Source organism: Capsicum annuum, chromosome 6, assembly GCF_002878395.1.
Source record: "Capsicum annuum cultivar UCD-10X-F1 chromosome 6, UCD10Xv1.1, whole genome shotgun sequence".
NCBI lineage: Eukaryota > Viridiplantae > Streptophyta > Magnoliopsida > Solanales > Solanaceae > Capsicum > Capsicum annuum.
In genome coordinates, this window is record NC_061116.1 from 170,669,061 (window position 1) to 170,689,842 (window position 20,782).

The window sequence follows — 20,782 nt, forward strand, 5'->3', positions numbered from 1 at the left end:
CGCGTCGCGTCAAGGCCAAAACTCAAACTCTAGTTCTAGAATTTGCTCAAGGGTATTTTGGTCATTTCTACCCATTTTAGCGTCTATATATATATATATATATCCAAGTAGACAAGAGCAATTCATTTTCTCTCCAATCTCTTCCAAGAAATATCTAGAGCTAGAGTTTCCCTCCTCCAATTCCAAATCCAAATCTTCTCCAAGAAAATTCAAGAATCTTCCGTGTATTTCATCGATTTGTTCAAGAATCAAGTTCTCTAAGTCAAAGGTATCAAGAAACTTAGCTCAAAAGTGAGAAGAAGAGTTTCCAATCAAGTCTTTTCATCTTAAAATCATAATCAAGGTATGTGGGGCTTGAACAAGAATATCCTTTCATTCTTGTGCCCAAAGAATTGATTTTTACTATTGGAATTTCATGATCCTTGCAAGTGGGTTTACAACCAAATTTCTTTATTTATGATTTATGAGATTTGAGTTGATTAAGTTTTATATTTTTGATTATTTAACCATCATATTTCTTAAATTGAGAATTTATGCCATGAATTGTATTTTGTTATTATGTATTGATGATTTCTAAGTGATATAAGACAAGTGTCATGAGTTATGCTTTTTCCATGAGAAGTTTGAGTATTGAATATATTTATCGATATTGAGCTTGAGAGTCAAGAATGAGTCCTATGATGTTTTCTTAAATCTTTTGATACTTGATATGATTTGATAAGCAAGTGTACTTGATGTTAAGAAAGACTGTTTGAGTTTGAGTCGAGTTAGGAATTCACAAGTTGTATATAATTTACATATGAGATATATTTATGATTTGGTCTTCATGATAGACCCTTGAGTTGATTAAGGCAGATTTTCTAACACGTTCTGAGCTGAATCTGGGAGGAGTATTTATCACTGAGCGAAAAGTGTGGGTTCAGCGCATCCTACTTTCCCAGAACGACGTGCCACCGTAGGATTAAGATTTGAGGGCCAAACTGCCAAGTTTGTGATCACAGAGATGAGTTTGAGGTTATACTCCCTGGCAAGAGTATAACGCTCCCGCCAATGTGCGGTTCCTTCCTTAGGAGGGCAAAACGTTGGACTCCATGTGGCTCACATAGTTTATGTCGGTTATAAGAAACTCCCAAGTTCATAATAGTCTAAGTTTCTTAAGTTACCGAGTCACTCTAAGTCATGAGTTAAAGAGTTTTAGTTGAATCCAATGATTTATGAGATTTTGTGAAGCATGTGTTATTATCGATGATTTGTGGAAATTATGTTTCAGGAAATTCAAGCGAAGAGATTTATTATTGTCATCATGCATAACTTTATTTTACATTTATGATATTGTTTAAAAGTGTTGCATACACCCCCACATACTCAGTATAATCCAAAGTAATGATTCCCATACCCTTCTATGTTCTACATTTTCTCGTGATGTAGGTTTAGGTGCTTCATCTCAGCAGTGACAGTGATCTTTGAGTGCCTCCATCTACATTTTTACAGTTGGTGAGTCCTAATGGTTTAAGGACCTATGCCCCTGATTTTTTACCTTAATAGTAAATGGTTGTTTCTTTTCAGTTCAGGTGAGTCAGTTGGGGATCTGTCCCAATAGCTCCTCAGTCTTTTGTAGTAGAGGCTTTGTCGGATTAGAGTACCAGTATGTACAGAACTTTCAGTATTTTATTTGTACAGGACAGTATTTCTTCGTATCTTAGTATGCTCATGACATGATTATTCTTCCCTATTTTAAAATTATTAGTGTTTTAGTGAGTTCTGAAAGTGATGACAGACTTAGAGGGTTAGCTTGAGGCCACGTGTGGCCTTAAGCACCATGTGACGTCTCGGGATAGGTTCTTGGGGTGTTACAAGTAACTAAATGCAAAACTCAACACTCCTCCTTTGCTTTAGTTACTGCAATTTTAAAAAGTTGCTCCTCTTCAATTTGTGTTCTTGCAATTGGTTTGAATTTTTCTTGATTTTTTTTTCTTGAATTTGAACTTTCTTTTTTCTTCTTTTGGTTTTGTGCTTAAAGAACAACATCAACAATCTTGTCTTGTTTGAAAGAGCTTTCATAGGCTTCATAAAATATTTTAAGAATTTTTATTTCATCACAACATCACATAAAGCATAGGTTTCAAGATATGATTTTTTCACAGAACAAATTTGATTATTTTTGTCTGTAAAAATTTTTGGGCATTCAAAGAGAGACTGCTGCTTGATATCTTTTTGGTTGAAAATAGCCCAACACTTTGAAAATAAGCACGGGTTGAAAATGGTAGCCCTGACGGGTTAAAATGGGTAGCCCTGACGGGTTAAAAAGATAGCCCTTACGGGTTAAAAATGATATGGTAGCGCTTTAGAAGAACTCACAGATCTCGAAAGATTAATGAGGCTCTTGATACCACTGTTTTTTTTTTTTTTTTTAAAAAGATGGGGTAGCGAAAAGGGGTTAAAATGACTCTCTTTCGATTGAAATGACTTTAAGCTTTCAATAAGCTTTCAATGGCTTTCCAATAAATTTCTAAAGCATAGGGAGACTTTAAATAACCAACATACAGTAAGAAATCTGGATAATTTAAATTTAAAATCCTAAAGATTCTCAACAACTAAAACAACTTAATTCAAAATTCAAAATTTAAATTCATTCTAATCTAAACAATTTATTAAATAAATCACCGTATTAACTAAATGTAAAACTCAACAAAAATATTGCTAAAATTTACTTCAATTAGTTGATTAGAGTTTCCGTGATATATTAGCTTCCAAAAACATGCTTGATCCGAAGACAATTTGTGTATGACTTACTTCATGAGTTTGTTGCCTGTATAGTTTTTTTAGAGTGATCACTAACGAGAATAGCATTCAACATAAATATTCTAATATGTATATGTGGTAGCAACTAGTAAGTATATATAACTTATATTTTCTTCGTTCATCTTTACTAATTCATTTTTCTATTTTAAAATATTCAGCAATATTTGTCCAATTTATAAAATTTAATAGATAATTTATTTATTTTTATCCATTTTGTCCTTAATATTAAATACAATTCATTATCGAATACATTTCTCAAAGTATTAAATTTATTATATTCAAAGACTAATATTTGGTAAAATTATCTCTATCATTTATTGTTTTTTATCTCTGTGTCAATAAAAAATTGGACAAGTAGAGATGAACGGAGAGAGTATATATGTATGTATGTTTGGCTCAAATATGTGTTGGTCAGGGGGAGATTCAATATTTTAAATTTATGAGTTCCTTTTACGAGTTTAAATTAATATTATAATAATAAAATAAATAAATAAATAAGTTTGCAGTTTTAAATATTTATAAAATGGTTAATTTAGTGATTTTGTAGCATTTGTATACATGATCTGAAAACAAAATTATGTATCCACCTCAGGTGTTGGTTTTGAAACAGTTTAACGCCACTATTTTCTCTCCTTTGACTATAGTTTAGCCAGCAAAACTAGCTATACCTTTACATGCATCGTTTTCCTACTTGTATCTAATTTTGGCATACTTCAAATTAAGCCAAAACACTTCCAACATGATCCAATCCACTCTAGGCATTAGGTAACATCATACATACATGATCAAACACATTCAAAGACCAACAGAACTGGATTGTCATATTCATGCATATAACACCTCGTTTGGTGTGAGGTACTAAATCAAATAGTTCCAGGATAAAATAATAGTCTCAAGATAAAATTTTTAGTGCACCGTTTGGTTGTCAAGATTGGGATAACTTATCCCATCATTTACACCATAGTGATGGGATAAGTTATCCCATATGGATGGTAGAATAAGTACTTATCCCGAATAATCTTGGGATAACTAATACCGGAATAACTATTTTCCAACCACATGAATACAAGCTAAGTTACGTAATTAAAGGGTTCTTCACTTGTTTGGTAGGGCATATAATTAAAAATGGTATTGCATATGGTGTATAATAATGAGGGGAGGAGTCACATTGGGCCTTTAGCAGAAAAGTATTCTATATATTGAATGATTAAAATTATTTTTTAATATATATTAGATGTTGAATCTTTTTGATTAGTTCCTACATTTAATTTTTCATACAATAATAAATTTTATTAGTGAAAATCTTGACTTCACCAATTGTAGACACTAATTATGGTGACTTGGTGAATATCTATATCTATAATAATCTATTAAAAGTGTGAAAATCCTTAGAAAAGTGATTTGAATTTTTTACCCTTTATTAAAATTCTCCGTAATAGACAAAAGTGTCTTTTTATTATTTTTATATTTATAATATTTAAAATTTAAAATTTAAAATTAAAGAATCCTAAAATATATGGTAAGAAAATAATATATTTTTTAAAATAAGAAGTCGTAGCAATTTTGGAAGAAAAAGTATGATAAATTTTATTTTTATGTTTAAGTGATTTTTTTGTCTCCATAATAAACATTCAATTGCTCCCTTTATATTTTAGGGACTTTTTACTAAGGAAAAAAGTCTTAATTCACGTGAACACACTGACAAATGGCTTCTGATTAGTGGTAACTATTTATAGAACACCTGTGTTAAGAAAAATGTTGAATAATAGTTTCTTTTAAGCATTGTGTTTTTTATTGATTATTTTAAGTATTGTTTCTTATTTTACTTGTTATTTTCAATTTCTTTCTTTTGAAGCTTACATCTCTTTACTATATTTCACATGTTTTTTCCCTCTTATGGTCATATTTTGTATATCTCTCTCTAAATTATTTATTTTTTAATAATTTGATTTTGGGTAATCATTTATTTTAATATAATGTGGTTTTAATTTTATGTTGCAGTGAATTCATGTCAAGAGTTGGTTGTAATGATTAATGATTATTAAAAGCGGTTATTGAGGTTACGATCTTAGACAATATTCGAAAATCAATTTGATAAGTTCTACTTCAGATTTTTGTTACCGTTTACTTAATATTTTTTTCACTACTTCTAAATATATGGAAAAAACTGTCATAAAATAAATATATGAAAGCATAATTAGATGTTTTATTTTTCTATTGTTGACGGTAAAAGTTAGATGTATATTTTTAATATTATGAAAATAAAGTTGGATATGTATTCTTTCATGCACACATGGTTACAAGGGATTAGTGTCTCCTAGAGTTTTGCTTTTGATAAAGACAAAGCTGAGCAATGTTACGGAGATCAAAATGACGATATTTTTTTTTTAGGTTGATCACAGTAAAATATGAATATATATTCTTTTGGTCATATTATCTTTTTTATATGCTATCATTTTTTTGGTCAAGACATAGGCTCATGCATTTTTACAAGAAAATTATGAATCTAAAACAAATTTTAAATAAAATAAATCCATTAGAATGATTGAAATACAATAATATGAAGAGATGTTAGATAAAATATAATAATATAATATATTGATAAAATACATCGATTATATATTTTTTATTCAAACACTTAATTACGATTTATTTCAATTAAGCACTAAATATATTATAAAGTGTTCGTAGCTATAATCGCTTATGACTCAAGTTGTCATCTCCTTTGATTACATGCATAAACCTCTAAAGAAGGTGTTAAGTTTTATGTGGTTAACTTATTTGAATAAGTTGAAAAAGAATTTCAAAATTAAAAGGATCTAATAGGAACACTCTATAACAAATAGGATTATTTTATTAGTGTAGTGTCAACAACTATTTTTAAACAATTGTTCTTCTTATTTTATATTAATTGACAATATGCACACTTGCAAAGCACGTACATAAGTTTATATATTAAAAGATGAAGACCATTACAAAAGCGATTTGAACTTTTTATCCTTTATTAAAAGAATCTATAATAGATAAAATCATCTTTTCTCTATTTTTTTTCATATTTAAAACTTTTAAATTAACTAAATTTTATGTAATAAATCCTTCCTTCCTTGAATTTTGTAATATAGTTAAATTTGTAACAAAAATTAATATGGAAAAAAAGAAAAACTTTAGCCACTTTCGAATTCTTTAAATATAGGAGTTTCCTCTATATTAGAAAAATGTCATTTCAAATTGTTAGACTATAGTTAATATTTTAGGGGTATTTCCAATTTAATTTGCAAGAAATATTTACCTTATCAATATTTTATAATAATAGGGTAAATAAAAGTGAACTAAAAATTTTATTATTATTAAGTCTTTTCTTTTTTTAGTTATGTAAGAAGTTCTAATATTTTACACTTCTAAATCACTTAAAATATTACCTTATAGAAACTACATCTATTTAAGTAATGTTGGTAGAAGAGATATTCTTATAACTACTTTTTTCATAAGCTTTGAAGAAAGCGTATAAGTATAATAATCACAAAAGATTACATTTAATCGTTCTAATATCTTGATTATCATATTATTTTGTTATAATTTCTATTCTATTCAAGTTTATACTGTAGATGGTTGCTCGATCGGACTTTGAAGAATTTTTTGTATTAAGGTTAGCTTTAATGGTATTGTTCTAATATCTCGATTATTGTATTTTCTGTAATGTTATTATCTGTTATTTTTCTGCTTAACACAGGTGGATGAACGTTTGATAGGATTTTGAGAGATTCTTTTATAAAGGTTAGGTTTAATCATATCTTGTAGTTTACAAGTGGTGGATGAATGTTCGGTCAAACTTTGATGAATTTTTGTATAAAGACTAGGTTTTATCATATTATTTTATCGTAGTTTCTGATCTATTCCTATATATTATTTTTTTAATCATCCGTTGTGTGATACTATACGTTGTAGAAGACGATTAAGATACCAATACTTCACGCATGCCTGGATGCATAAAGTTGTCTATCTTCGATTTTTAAAGTCAGTTGTTATTTGTAATAAATGTTTTTTTTTTTATATATTTCATATCGATTGATGACTTAACATGAAATACACGTGCAACGCACGTACACTTGACTAATAATTAAAAAAAAAAAAAGGCTAAATTAAATTTAAACCTATGACTTTAACGACACGTACACTAGTTGCCCAATATTATATGCTTCCCAATTAAATCCTTTGTTCAGTAATTCCATGTACTATCTTGTTTTTATTACTAGTATTTTTGAAAATCAATCACGGGTTCCTAAAAGACAACTTCATTTTGGAATGTATTTGTTGATCATCAATAATAGGAATTCCTCTAGGAGAATTGGTTTTTTAAGCCACCTTGATTGGTTACATACCAAGATTATGATACTAATTTCTAAATAAAGTTTGAGATTACATTGATCGAACATTTGTTTATTGATATTGACTAACGTCGCTATGCATTTTAAACAAAAAATTGGATATTATCTTCACTCATACTGAATGCGAGATTACAATTCTAGAATAACAATTGTCCCAAATAAATTGATCCCTCAGAGGTTATATGGCATGAGGGATGCAATAGATAAAGTTATCTCATGAATATAGACATTCCGTGAGATTAGTTATTCCATCATATATATTGAATAAGTTATCCCATTATATATGTAGAATAACTTATTCTATCATTAAATATAAATTATGAAATGAATAATTGCAGGACCAACTAATATCCCTAATAAACACAAAATAAGATAATCCTGAATTTTATTTAGAAATTACTATCGTTTGTCCTTCCTGCCTGCCAACTGACCCCTCACAGAAGTGTCTGCGTAAAATAGCACAAACATACCTTAATATCTTCAATAACTATATACTCACTCCCATATTTTGCCAACTAGATGGACCATCCAGTAATCAATTCACAAAATTCGTTTTCTCAAAAGTTTCTTTTCCCTTGTTTTGACTTAAGCGTGTTTGATCAATTAATAAAAAGATTAATCTAAATAATATAACAAAACTTCAGAAGTTGAAATGAACAAACTTTGATTCAATTTCCTATTTCATCTTTCCAATGAAATAAGAGTCGTACATAATTGAAAAATACTTGATTCTTTTCTTTTGCCCACATACATACATTACATACATACAAGGGCCGGCCTTTTTTTTTTTTTTTTTTCTTGTCATGCAACTAAAAAAACCAAATTTAAACCTACACAATAATAATAACTGGCTGGTCAGCACCTCTTTAGGCCTTGTGTTTATCTTTTTTTTCTTCAATCAACATCAACAATAATTCAGTTAACTCTTAAAAGGCCTGTAAACTTGTAAATCAGAAACAACTCCAGCAAAAGAACCAGCAGCAGCAGCAATTGAGATAACAAGGCAAGCACCACTAAGTATTTGAAGGCAAATCCACCTTCCACTCCATTTTGGAATTTTCTTTTGTACAATGTACATTTCCACTGGGAAGTAAACTGTAAGTGGCCAAAATCCAAAGGCCCCAAGAATGCCAACAACGTCGTTAAAGAATGGCATCAGCATTGATATAAGTGTGGTTATGATCACGAATATAGTCCTCCAGATTAGACGGAAAAGGTTGAGCTTGAAAGGCTTGCATCCAGGGATTGGGACATCGATCTCTTTCGTGATGATTTTGCTATCAGGGTACCAATCAGCTGCTGTTTTTTCAACAAAGGCGAAAAGGGGTTGGCAGTAAACTTGGTATGCACCCACTAGGTGGACAACGATGGCTATGTTCGCGATGTCAAGAAGCCAATAGGGATTGTAGAATCCAAATCCAGTTAGTAGATTTCCAGGGGATTGGTCTCCAAATGCTGCATACCCAAAGCAGCCACAAAGCATGTAGAAAACTGTTGTTACTGCCACACTAATTAGTGTTGCCCTTTTCATTGTCTTGGCTTCTGTTGGTGGTGATTTTAGTGTATCCTAAATTATTCAAACATCAAGTCAGTACCTCTATAAGTAAGTGAATATTAAGTAATAATATTACATTATGTTCTGTCCAAGAAATTGGAATGAAACTAGTAAAATTTCCTCTTAGCTAATTATTTTACCTGAATTTCAATAAGGATGAGGGAGTAAGAATAAGCAAAAGCTATAGCTCCAAGAGCTTGAAAACTTCTCCAAATCTTCTGCATTTCAGTTACTTCAGTTCCAATGCTAATCCCAGTGAGACTTCCTTCTATTTTTCCTGTTTCTGTAATTCAAATGGGAAAAGTTAGCAAAACAGTGGCTAAAATTACAAGAAACTGAAGGTAAAAAGAAGGCCATGTTGCTCGAACCCTCAAAAAATGTTGTCGGATCTGACACACACGTGACAGTAATTTTTGAAGAGTTGGAGCAACATAAGAAAAAAGTAGTAGTAAATTTGAACAAACCTGCAACTTGGGCAACCCCTAAACCAAGACCAATGGTAGAGTAAGTGAAGGACATAACAGCAGCCACAATAGAGAGCCAAGAAATCTGATCAAAGTCTGGGATTTGTGAGAAGATAATTTCCATCACTCCAAACATAACAATGTAAGGAGTGCTGGAAACATGGCAAGTAGCTTGGTGACCATGTTTATGGAAACAATCAGACCTTTTCACAGCCCTGTTAAGAAATCATTTCACAAAAGTTAAAGCTATGTTGCTCGGACTCTTCAAAAATGTCAACGGGTGCGTGACAGATTCTCACGAGTAGTGCGGTATCGAAAGTGAAGAGTCCACACTACTTAGTTGTTAATAAAGTACCAAAGAGCTATTACTTACACCATGCTAATAGAAGATGCTATTGTGTATCCAATGGCAACTCCAAAAAGATTCAAATACTGAATTACCCCACAAATCTTAACCTGAAATCCACCTGAATTGAAAACAAAAATACCCAAAGTCAATACACGCAAAAACATTGAACAGTCAAAAGAATTGGACATGAAACTAGTGAGGAAATTTATATACCAAGATTGGCTCGGACAGCATCCATATAAGTATAGTTTCTTTTGCCCGTAACTGGATCGCCGGTACGATAACAGTCAGAGAGCAAAGCAGAAGTGTAGTAAGTAACAAAGGAGAATAGAAGCAGAACAGTTGGACCAGCAACCCATCCAAGCTGAGCAGTAGCCCAAGCCAATGATAAAACTCCGGAACCAATAACAGCTGTTATTATGTGAGCACTTGCAGTCCAAACAGACCCTGAAAATCCAACAAAGTTCAGCTGAAGAATCCAACAAAACAAACAAATTTGTGATGAGATCAAGAGATTTGGCAATTTACCAGTTCTTTTGAGACGACCATCATCATCAAAACATTTGGATTCACCATACACATTGACGGAAACATCAAATGCGCTGTCCGCCATCTTTTTTCAAGAAAACAGAAACCTTATTAGTCCTCGATCTTCTAATTGTTTTGACCAAAAAAAATGCTTCTGCTGCGTTTTTCCAGGACAATATTTTTTCTTTTCGTAAACAATATAGGCTTTCTTTTTATGTAGATCAGCTATATAAATTCAAAGTTCAATGGACCACAACACACTTTTAACTCTAACTCGAACTGGAACTGATTTCAACAGTGACTTTAAGCTACTGATGAAAATTCTCACACTTCTTTTTCTTTATAGCATGAAACAAATAACGTGAAACACACGGAAGGAATGGGGTTTCGTTCGTTTATTTTTCCTTTTTTAAAAATGATTTGGGTATGGAGTATAGTAGAAAATGATAAGGAGATAACAAGGGAAATAAGTGCAGAGCTCTTTAAGTGTTTGAAGAAAAACATGCAGAGCAGAGAGCTATAAATAGGGGCGCCAATGCTTTGCTCCCACGGGCGTTTTCCATAACTTCCACGAACAAGTTGGGGAAAGTAGGCCATAACCTCTATTATTGGACTAAAATTTCAAGAACTCTTTTTTTTTTTGTTTTTTTGAATCGTTTTATTTTCAAGAAAATTCTCTATTTAATTCTAATAAGATAAAATATACAACTAATATAATGCGAAATGATATTACTTGTATCATTCCTAAAGACAATGGAGGCAAGGCTAAAATTCTACTCATGAGCCTAATGATATGCGAGACTACCTTGCGTTAAGTTAGGTAGCTTTATTTTTCATGTACTTTTTTATAAGTAATAGTAGAACATATCGATTTTCATCTTTAGTTTGAATAATTTTATCTAATCTATCTAAAATTTCATCTTTAAATCAAATTAACATATATATGACATGTATTTAAACACAAATATCTATCACTATTTAACGTGCTTCTAAAAATATAAAGTTACCGTACTTTTGTGGTTTGAAAATTATAATAAAAAAAAGGTTGGATTGAAAAATAGTACCATTTTAGACTCGCAAAAGAAGAAATTATAGGCTAACTTTATACTTGGACTAACGGCGAAAGTCCCAACAACTAATTAAGTTTTTATAAAGTAGAATTTCCATCCCTAAAAGCACTAATGAAATAAAAAATAGTCCATGAGCTTTATTCTTCATACAAATTGGTAAATTAAAAATAAAAGAATACCCAAAAAAAAAAAAAAAAAAAAAACTCGAGTGTCATATTGGACCAAAAAAACGTTTCCACCCACTTCAGTTAGGTTGACTCAATTTGGACCCATATCTTTTTTGTTTTTCGTGATTCCTAAAATTGTTTTAATGTAGATAGAAAGTGATGCGTTTAAATTATGAATGTCGTTTTTTTCTTTTTCCCTTTTATTTTTGTTTTTTTCCAAAAAAGGCCTACAATAAAAATACTTATTATTTAACTCATAATTAAATAACAAATTTTATTTAAAGGGCATATATCATGGAACTATTAATTAAATATACAATTCATGTAAGAGGTAGTTATTATCTCCAGCACAGAATCATGGCCTAAAGAATCTTTCCACACTGGCCAATTTCCCCCCAACTTTCACCCCTTTCACTATCAACAAATATCTCTTGATAGTTCAAAAGTGAAATGTCATAAAAGATCATGATCTTTGACAAGACTTCAAAGGACCTAATTTATTCACAATTTTTCTTTTCTCCATTTTTTCCTTTAATTTCACCCTTTTCCTATTTGTTACTTATATTTTCGGCCGTAGGAAAAAAAAAGTAACTGAGTCATGAATCAGCAGGGGCCATTTGAATTAGAACTATGCATGTATAATGTATTAGTAAAGATGTGCTGAATTTTATATAAAGCAACTAAAAAAGTTACTGTCAAACATGATACGTGTATTAATTATGAAAATTTTAATATAAGAATAATTTCCCACTATAAGGTAGAAATTCCATAATTTTGTTTCTAACCTAATTAACAATAACTACTATAAGGTAGAAGGATCATGCATGTTAAACCCGATAATTATTTGTTAAGCGGAAATGGATTAACACTACATATTTGACTAGTGTAAGCAACTTACACCAAAAAAAAAAGGGAAGAAAATCAGGAGTAACCTAAGTAGAAATAACTCTTTTAAATGAAACATATTGGGTACCACGGTCCACAAGTAGACAATAAATGAACAAAAGAAAGTTTTAAAAAAACAAATAATACCAAAAAAAATAAATAAATAAAAAAGGTTACCGTCATTGTTTTGATTTCTTTCCTCCCTTAGGAACTTCTTCCCAAATTGAGGAAACAAATGCAATTCAAATTCCTTATACAAAGGAAATCAACAAGAATATATAAAAATGATAGTGACAATATTGTAAGAGTTTAAAGAGTTGTGTGGTTCAATTGGAGCAATGAACCAACATTTTTATAGTAGTAGTAAAGCAATTGAAAATTAGAATAATATTTTAAAATTCTCTCTTTAAAAGAGAACCTTTAGATCAAAAGCTGAAAATAAAATTCTTCATATGCATTTCTCCAATTCTCATCCACTGTTTTTTAAAGTTCCCACCTGGTTTTCGTTACACGCATTAAAGCCTGATTAAATTCGAATACGTATACTGTAGAGTTCATTTATGAGAGCGACGTTCTTAGTAGAATCTTTTTCATTTTTAAAACTCAAACCTGAAATTTTTAAATAAGAGTGGAGGGATATCAATCATCTCACCTTAATCGATATTGATGAGTTTCGTCCATTGTTGTTGTTGAAGGAGAATAAGTTCTTTTGAATTATATCTTATTTGATTCCCATTATAAATAATTGAGACCAATTATAGAGCATAAATTATTTGTACGTTGCTAATTAGCGCACCAATCAATTGTACTAGTCAAACATGTAAGAATGTAGTCCTACGAATAATCTAAAATTAAAGTATATTATATACTACTCCCATTTTCCCCTTCTTAGTAAAAACAAAAAAAGATAAATTTCCATTCATGGATGGACAATTAGTATCCTAGCTGTTTTTGACTTTATTTTTCCCAAAGTTGTAGGAAAATCGTGTAAAATTAAATAGAGAATTTAACCCTTGGTTACTTCATGAATACGACGCATTGATGTACATTGTTAATTCGTCTACTTGTTTAGTAGTTTGTGTATCAAACATCACTTGTTTTGTTGTGCGTGTGGTGGGGGGTTTGTTTACATATGAAGACATGTAACAAATGGTTAAAGAAGAAGTGATTTCTCAACTCAAAAATCAATAAAGGAAACGAAACTAATAAACTTTCATGAATATTAAAAAAATTATAATATGAAGAAAAGTAGAAGAAAGAGATGAGAGGACTAGAGAGATTTGGAAATGAATAACTTAGCTTTTGTCTAGGCAATCATAATTTGCATAAATTTATTTAACTCCCATAAGTCCCTATTTATTGATCCAAATTTCAAACATATATAACCTGGGGAGCAGAGTTGAAGATGATAGAAATAGTGGATTGAATTATGTATTTTAGATCCACAACTGACATAGTTAGTTAGTGTGTAGTGTTGTTGGTTAGTCATGTAAGCAAGTTTATTTCAGATATTGTTTTTCATAGTGATAGGTTATACATAATTTGTATAAATACATTGCAATATATGAAATGTAACTAACTCAATTCAGAATTTTCAATACTGTTTCTTCTCTTCCTTTCTTAGCTCAAGCTTAGGTCTAATGGTTGTTAATAAAGATTGAGTAGTGATTGTAGAACATAAATTTTATTATGGTGTTAGAGTTTTAAGCTCTTCAAGAAAATCACACATGAGACTTGATTCCTTTGACACCTGGTGTCATGATCCAAAAATCAAGGGTCATGATGCCACTTGTCGAGCTGAATCTTGACGAGTAATTAAGTCTATCACACAAACCGATACAAAAGAGAAAATAACATCCAAACCCAAGCTAAGGCTTCTAGAACGAAGCTGAACCATATCAATATAACAATAGCGAAAAATATAAAATCAAAGATATCATGCCAAACTCCCAAAATCTGGTATCACAGTGTAAGAACTATTAGTACAACTCAAGAATCATAATGCATAAGGATAACCAACAAGGAATAACTTTGTCTCTAAACACTAGTAAAGACATAGTCTAATAAAGAAAGATAGAGGTCGACTCCTAATGCAAGAAATACAGCCGTTATCTTAAATAGCTCTGAAATTGCCCGAATCAATCAACGCAAGGTGCACCCGAATCAGGATCTGCATCGAAAGAGCGTAGTAGGAATGAGTACAGTCCACTTGTACTCAGTAGGTTTCCTAGACCGACTGAGCAAAGTAGATAATAAAGCATACAAAACACACACTCTGAACACGTCACCTGCAATCAGAAAATATCCCACAACGGTAGACCACACCGTCTCCACTAATAATCTTATAATACTCACATATATTAGAGCAAGGTATAAGAAAGGAACACAAGTATACATTTATACCACATCCAAGTAGAGAAAAGAAGAACGAACATATACATGAAAATTAAGCGCAAGTAAAGATAGATAGAAAAAATGGATAGATGACAAGTCAAAGTATATATACAATCACAACATAATCACAATAAGGTAAATGCAATGAAAATGACGATGATGATAATGATGATGAAATACACGAGGTTGTCGCACAGCCTCTGTATACACCTATAAAGCTAAAGCTTCTCGTCGTAGGACCCATTGGGGTTTCATCAACTCGTATACAATTGATATTCAGTCCATACCCATATCTCCTCTCCAGCATATTCTTCGATGGAGGGTTTTTAAGACGTCACATTTTCTGTTAGAAAAAATCAATATTTTCAGTATTACATGGTGGTATCAATGTTTCATGAATGTGTATTATATGAGGATGTAATTCTCACAAATCAACTAAAGTGAGTGTTTTCATAGCCACCAGTATACCAATCAAGAGAGCCAATAATCTACTCAATATTTTCAACCATTCATGAAATTCAACATGAACCGTATGCCAATAGAGTACTATAAAGTCAAATACACCATTAATGCCACATTAGGCTTTTTCATTAACATGATATGATAATTTCACATATATAAGGCCAGCAATATCATATAGAACCCTATACGGTCACACATAACATATAATGCTCCAAAATCCACCAAATACATCAACATATAGGCTCCCACATGGGCAACACACAATAAACTTAAGCCATTTTCATGATTAGTCTGCACACCCTTAACATGCTTTTGTATCAACATTAACTACCTAGCCTAGTGTGAAGAAAGTTAAGACATAACCGACCTCGAATGTCGAAAACCGATCCGCAAGCCTTCAATCCAAAGCCTTACTCCCCATAAATAGATCCAAAATTAACTAAAATATGAAAATATAGAATTTACGCATTAAAAGAAAGCCAACGATACCCATATTGTCTATTTTTAAGTCAGAGTCAAAATAAATCCCCAAAATAAATTTTTAAAAAATAAAAAAAAATCATAATTTTATTTCAAAAATATATATTTTATTATTTTTCAGAGTGTACGCTGAAAACCAAAGCAAAAATGCGTTAAAAATGAGGTCCAATCGAAGAAAAATCATGTTTAAGTCTTACCGGGAAATCCCTAAACATCCTTTTTGAAATCAAGAATATGAAGTTGTTTTGAAGATGAAATTGAGAAAAAACTGATAATTCTAAGATTAGAAACTTATCCAAGTGAAAACGGGTTAAAAATGGAGTTTGAATCGAAGAAATACAAGTTTTAGGTCTTTCAAGCCAAAATCTCCAATTTTCCACTTTAATCGGCGTTAAAATCAGAATTAGATGATAAAATTAGGGTAAAGTAGTTGAAATATGTGTTTAGAATCTTACCCAAGCTTAGAAATGAAAGAAATTTCTCAAAAGTGTAAAACCCTAATCTCTAAGTCTCAAAAATGGGGGAAAATAGCAAAACATGGGTATATATAGGGTTCAAGTTTCTGCAGATCCGCGTGATTCATTTGAAATCCCGTGAACTCAAATGAAATATGCTACTCTATCAAATTTGATGCTCCTAAATCAATGACGATATCAATGTTTTGAAGAAAAATATCATTTTCACAAAGTTGACCCCAAAATTTGATTTCACAACTCTTCATATTGAGGATCGAAATGAGATTTAAAAGCCATAAAATAACAACAACCATATTGGCACCTTAAAATCAACATTTTGGATCTACTGACACAGTCTGTTAAGCCATACGACGCACAGATCAAAAGATGTTGGCTGAAGTCAACTATAAAACTCTCGAAGCCACCTAAAATCACAATATCACATAATTCACACCAACACATATCAAAAACTGTGCCATTCATCCCCACACTACAAAAATATCGTAAAGCAACTACAAAGAATGGTAAAATGGTCAATTCATATAAAAATAAATCTTTTACATAATTCATCAAAAATTTGAATTGTTAGGCATAACAAGGCAGCTATTGGGTGTAATTGAGTCTATAAGGTAAAACTTAAGACATCTGGTTAGGTTGAGAGATTTAAGGTCAGACTGGTGGATAAAGGCTACAACCAACAAAAAGGTCTTGACTATCATGAAACTTTTTCTCCAGTGGTTCAGATAGACACTGTGAGAACTATTTTATCTTTGGCAGCTCAAAGTGATTGGCCTATTCATCAGTGTTATGTTTACAATGTCTTTCTTTTGGGTGATTTACATAATGAAGTACATATGAAGCTTCTTTAGGATTTACCAAGTAAGGGCAAGTCAGGTGTTATTTGGGGACTTGTTAAATCCTTTTATGATTTGAAACAGGTCAATAGACAGTGGAATCTCAAGCTATCTGAGGCATTGCTGAAGTCAAGTTTTATTAAGAGTTGTATGGATCACTCATTATTTATCAAGCACGCAAACACTGATATTATTATCATCTTATTATATGTGGATGACATATGAAACACTCTATGTGTTGGCCATTGAAAATTTTTAAGTTTTAATCATACTGCCATGACTATGACTCTCCTTACGAGTCGTAGAGTATTTATACAGGTCATAGAACTGAAGTAGTAAGGTACCCAGTGAGTTATGCTTGAGTTTTTGTGCTTATTACGACTTGAGTTCACGAGTCGTGTAGACTCCTTAAGAGTTGTTATGTTCCAATCGTAGTCTGACCAAATTAATACCCAAAACTTTTTGACTTGACTAAGACTAAAGTCAACGAGTCGTATAGACTTACTTTGTGTCTTAATGTTGCAATCGTAGTGTGTCCAGTGTAACCCAAATGGTTTTTGTGTTGACTATGACTGGACCCTATGAGTCGTAGGGTCTCATTACGAGACCTAGGTTATGAGTCGTAAGGTCAATAGTATTGGTGATCATGGACATTGTCCAGCCTACGATCGGATTACATGAGTCGTAAGGTGGCCCAATGAGTTTTTTGGTCACCCGTAGTGACTGGGCGGGAATTTCCAATCTTTTTACTAAGGTATTTTGGACATTTACCTCTTGCCCTAAATATAACCCACGACCTTTAAACACTATTGAGACTTATTCTCATACATAACACAATAAAAACATATCCTATTCACTCTTAAATTCTCTCAAGCAATAACACTTAGGGTTTCTAAGAGGTTGGTCAATTAGAACTTCCAAGGGTAAATTCTCTTCGTAATTCTTGGGATTTTAGGAATGTGACTCTATCCTTAAACTTATTTTGATTAATGAATGAGTTTACAGGGTTAATTATGTGATTTGGAATATAGGTTTTGACATGGTTGAGGGATTTTGATATGGTTTATCCTTAAATTGATTCTCTATGTTTTTATTATGCATTGTTCATGTTTTATTAATATTTTTGAACATGTGGGGTGCATAGGCATGGTAAATAAACTAAGGGGTGATGGTTTTCCCTAATTTGATGATTTTGACTTGACATGTGGTTTTGAAAATTGTGTTTCCTTAACTCAAATTGTGAAATTGATAATGTTTATGGTTTTTTCACGTGGGTTGACTTGCTCACTTTTACTAATGCATTGACATAAAAGATTGATAAACTATGGAATGGTTTTATTGAACTTTCGGGTATGTGGATTCCCCGTATGGATAAATAATTGAACCTAAGGTGTTGTGATTTCCCTCGTGTGATGGATAATGGATATGGTATGAGAATGAACTTGCAAGTGGGGTTGGTATGATGATACCAACAAGATGTCTTAATACATAATTGGTTCAATAAATTGGAAATATGTGTTAAATATTTTTAATTGGGCTTAAAAGAGGGTTGTGTAGCCGAGTCGTGAAAGTGGAGATCTTAAGGCACCAATACGGGAAACCGCGCTAGCGGGCGCAAGGGTCTAAATGATTGGGAGGTTTGAGTCCCTTTTATTAAATAATTGGGAGGTTTGATTCCCCCATGTTATATGAATTGGTGTTTAAGTCACCTTTTATTTATGCCGGGAGGTTCGAGTCTCCCATAAGGCATATGACATATGTTTATCCTCTGGTTTGTATGACTACACACGCTGAGGTCCTTCCATCTGGAGGAGAGCTGGGCCTATATAGCCCGTGGGTTCCTTATTATGATAGTTATGCTATACAATTAAGGCTAAGATTTTGTAAGCTCATGCTAAGCCTTGTTTCCTACCCCGGCATGTGATATATATACGTACGTATTTGTATATGATTATGTGTATTGGATTTTGACTGTTTTGAATTGTTATTCATGAAATTATCTTATTTTCCTTATCCCTAAGTTACATGCTAGCGCTTGACCCGCTAAACGTCTCCGAACATTATATCTCCACATGATGCAAGCACAAAAAATACCTCTACTTTTCCTGAACAGTGATCAGGTATTCATGGATCGTTCATAAGTTGACTTGAAGTGGTTAGATTCCATACTTCTAAAGACTTCATTTCATGATTATGGTTTTCTTTGAGTTATAGACTGTTGACATTGTTTTAGCTATAATCGTGGGCATGTCCCAACATTTTATTGGTATTCGAATTTGATAGAGGCTTTGTGGATATTGTTGTAGACTTAGGTATTGGTGTCGGTTATCGGTATTGATCATTGATTATTGATATAACTTAGTATTTTTTGAGTTTTCATATCTTATATTGTTATATGTTCAAAATTCAGTGCTTGTTAATGTGTATACTCTATTTGGATAGGCAAAAAGGGGTGGTCTCTGATCCACGACAGACTTGAGATACCTATCATGGCCAGGCCCTGGTTCGGGTCATGACAAAGTTGGCACCAGAGCCTAGGTTCATGGTCAATTGGGTGTCCACAGTCGGGTCAAGTAGTGTTTCTTTTATGATCGTGTAGCACACCACACTTATAAGAGGAGGGCTACGAGGCATTTAGGAATGTTTTCCTTTCTTATTATTCTATTTTTGGGTTTTAGAGTCTAAGGTATTGAATATCCTCTAATTTCCATTTTCTTTCCTTTCAGATCATGCCTCCCAGATGATTTGAAACTCATGGAAACTCTTCTATCCCATTTGATGACAATGTGGACGAAGCTCATGCAACTTATGGGGTACAAACCTGATCAAAGGTCACTGCTTCTGATTACCCCCGTTGAGTTCCACCGGTCTCCACTGATCCTTCTGTAGATGGTGACACTCATACTCAATCACCCTCAAGGAGAGATTACCAATGCTGAGTTTCGTCGTTCTATTCACCTGTTGGCATAGTTGGTGACATCTTAGTCACGTAAGTTGGGTCTTGTTGGTAATGATGTAGGTTCTGCTGAAGCTACTAGATTTGGCCAATTTATGAGGTTGAATCCTCTTGTTTTCACTGGTACTAAGGTTGGGGAGGATCATCAAGGTTTCATAGATAAGATATTCAGAGTGATGCATGCTAGTGATGTAGAGGGTGTGGAATTCACTGCTTATCAGTTGAAGGTAATCCAGTCAAACGGGTCGGGTACCAGCCCGTTTAATGAAACTGGCCAGGTTTGATTCAGCCCGGTCAGTCCATGGGTTGTAGGGTATCGGGTCCCGGGTTGGTTTAATTTTTTGATTGGGCCCGGTTAACCCGGCTCGAACCAAGCCCGATCCAGGCTCGCCGGTTAATCGGCCCGGCCCGATTAGTTTTTTTTTTTTTTTTTTTAATATTTTGGAGATTTGGACCAAACTAGCCATTGGCCCAACGGCTATATAGCTGGTTTTGGGTCCAAAATAGTTTAGGCCCTTTTAGTAAAAAAAATAATTTTTTTCATTTAAAATATTTTTTAATCCCAAAAAAAATTTCTATAAATACCCTACACCTTTATATCATTTTTCACACAATTTTTCATTCTCTCAAATCTCAATTCTCAAATATTTTATATATTTAATTTCCTAAAGTGCTCACTTTAATTTTTTAATTTTGCGATTACAAAGTAAGTGGAAGTTTCTAAAGTCTCAACCTTCGGATACTTCCGAAATTTAGTATTGTCGTTCCATCTCTTACGTTTAATTTTTATTTAGTGTATTAATTGTTGAATATTTAATATTATTATATTTGTGTATTTTGAATGTTTTTAGTTTAATTTATATTATGGATAAATTAAGAAACCTCGCTACTAAAGGTGTTACAATTTTTTGTCTCGGAAGCGGTAGTGGTAGTAAAAAGTGAATTACTAGCGGTAGAGGTACTTCAAGTAGTAGAT

The 20,782-nt window shown here is 32.2% G+C and overlaps 1 protein-coding gene across 1 annotated transcript; it reads right to left on the bottom strand.

Moving 5' to 3' along the window:
- Positions 1–7,834: 7,834 nt before the first annotated feature.
- LOC107873014 (amino acid permease 3) lies at positions 7,835–12,538 on the bottom strand. Its single transcript, XM_016719703.2, has 7 exons — positions 12,383–12,538; positions 10,084–10,168; positions 9,769–10,002; positions 9,580–9,673; positions 9,207–9,421; positions 8,883–9,025; positions 7,835–8,754 (listed from the first exon to the last, which is right to left on the bottom strand). Exons 1-7 carry the CDS (start codon positions 12,386–12,388, stop codon positions 8,107–8,109), a joined length of 1,425 nt encoding a protein of 474 aa, XP_016575189.1. The 5' UTR covers positions 12,389–12,538; the 3' UTR covers positions 7,835–8,106.
- Positions 12,539–20,782: the final 8,244 nt, after the last annotated feature.

Excerpts from the sequence above, each read along its gene's own strand:
- LOC107873014 (XM_016719703.2), bottom strand. Across the intron at positions 10,003-10,083 it reads TGGTCGTCTCAAAAGAACTG|GGTCTGTTTGGACTGCAAGT; the intron begins GTAAATTGCCAA and ends TTGGATTTTCAG. Across the intron at positions 9,674-9,768 it reads TGCTGTCCGAGCCAATCTTG|GTGGATTTCAGGTTAAGATT; the intron begins GTATATAAATTT and ends TTTTCAATTCAG.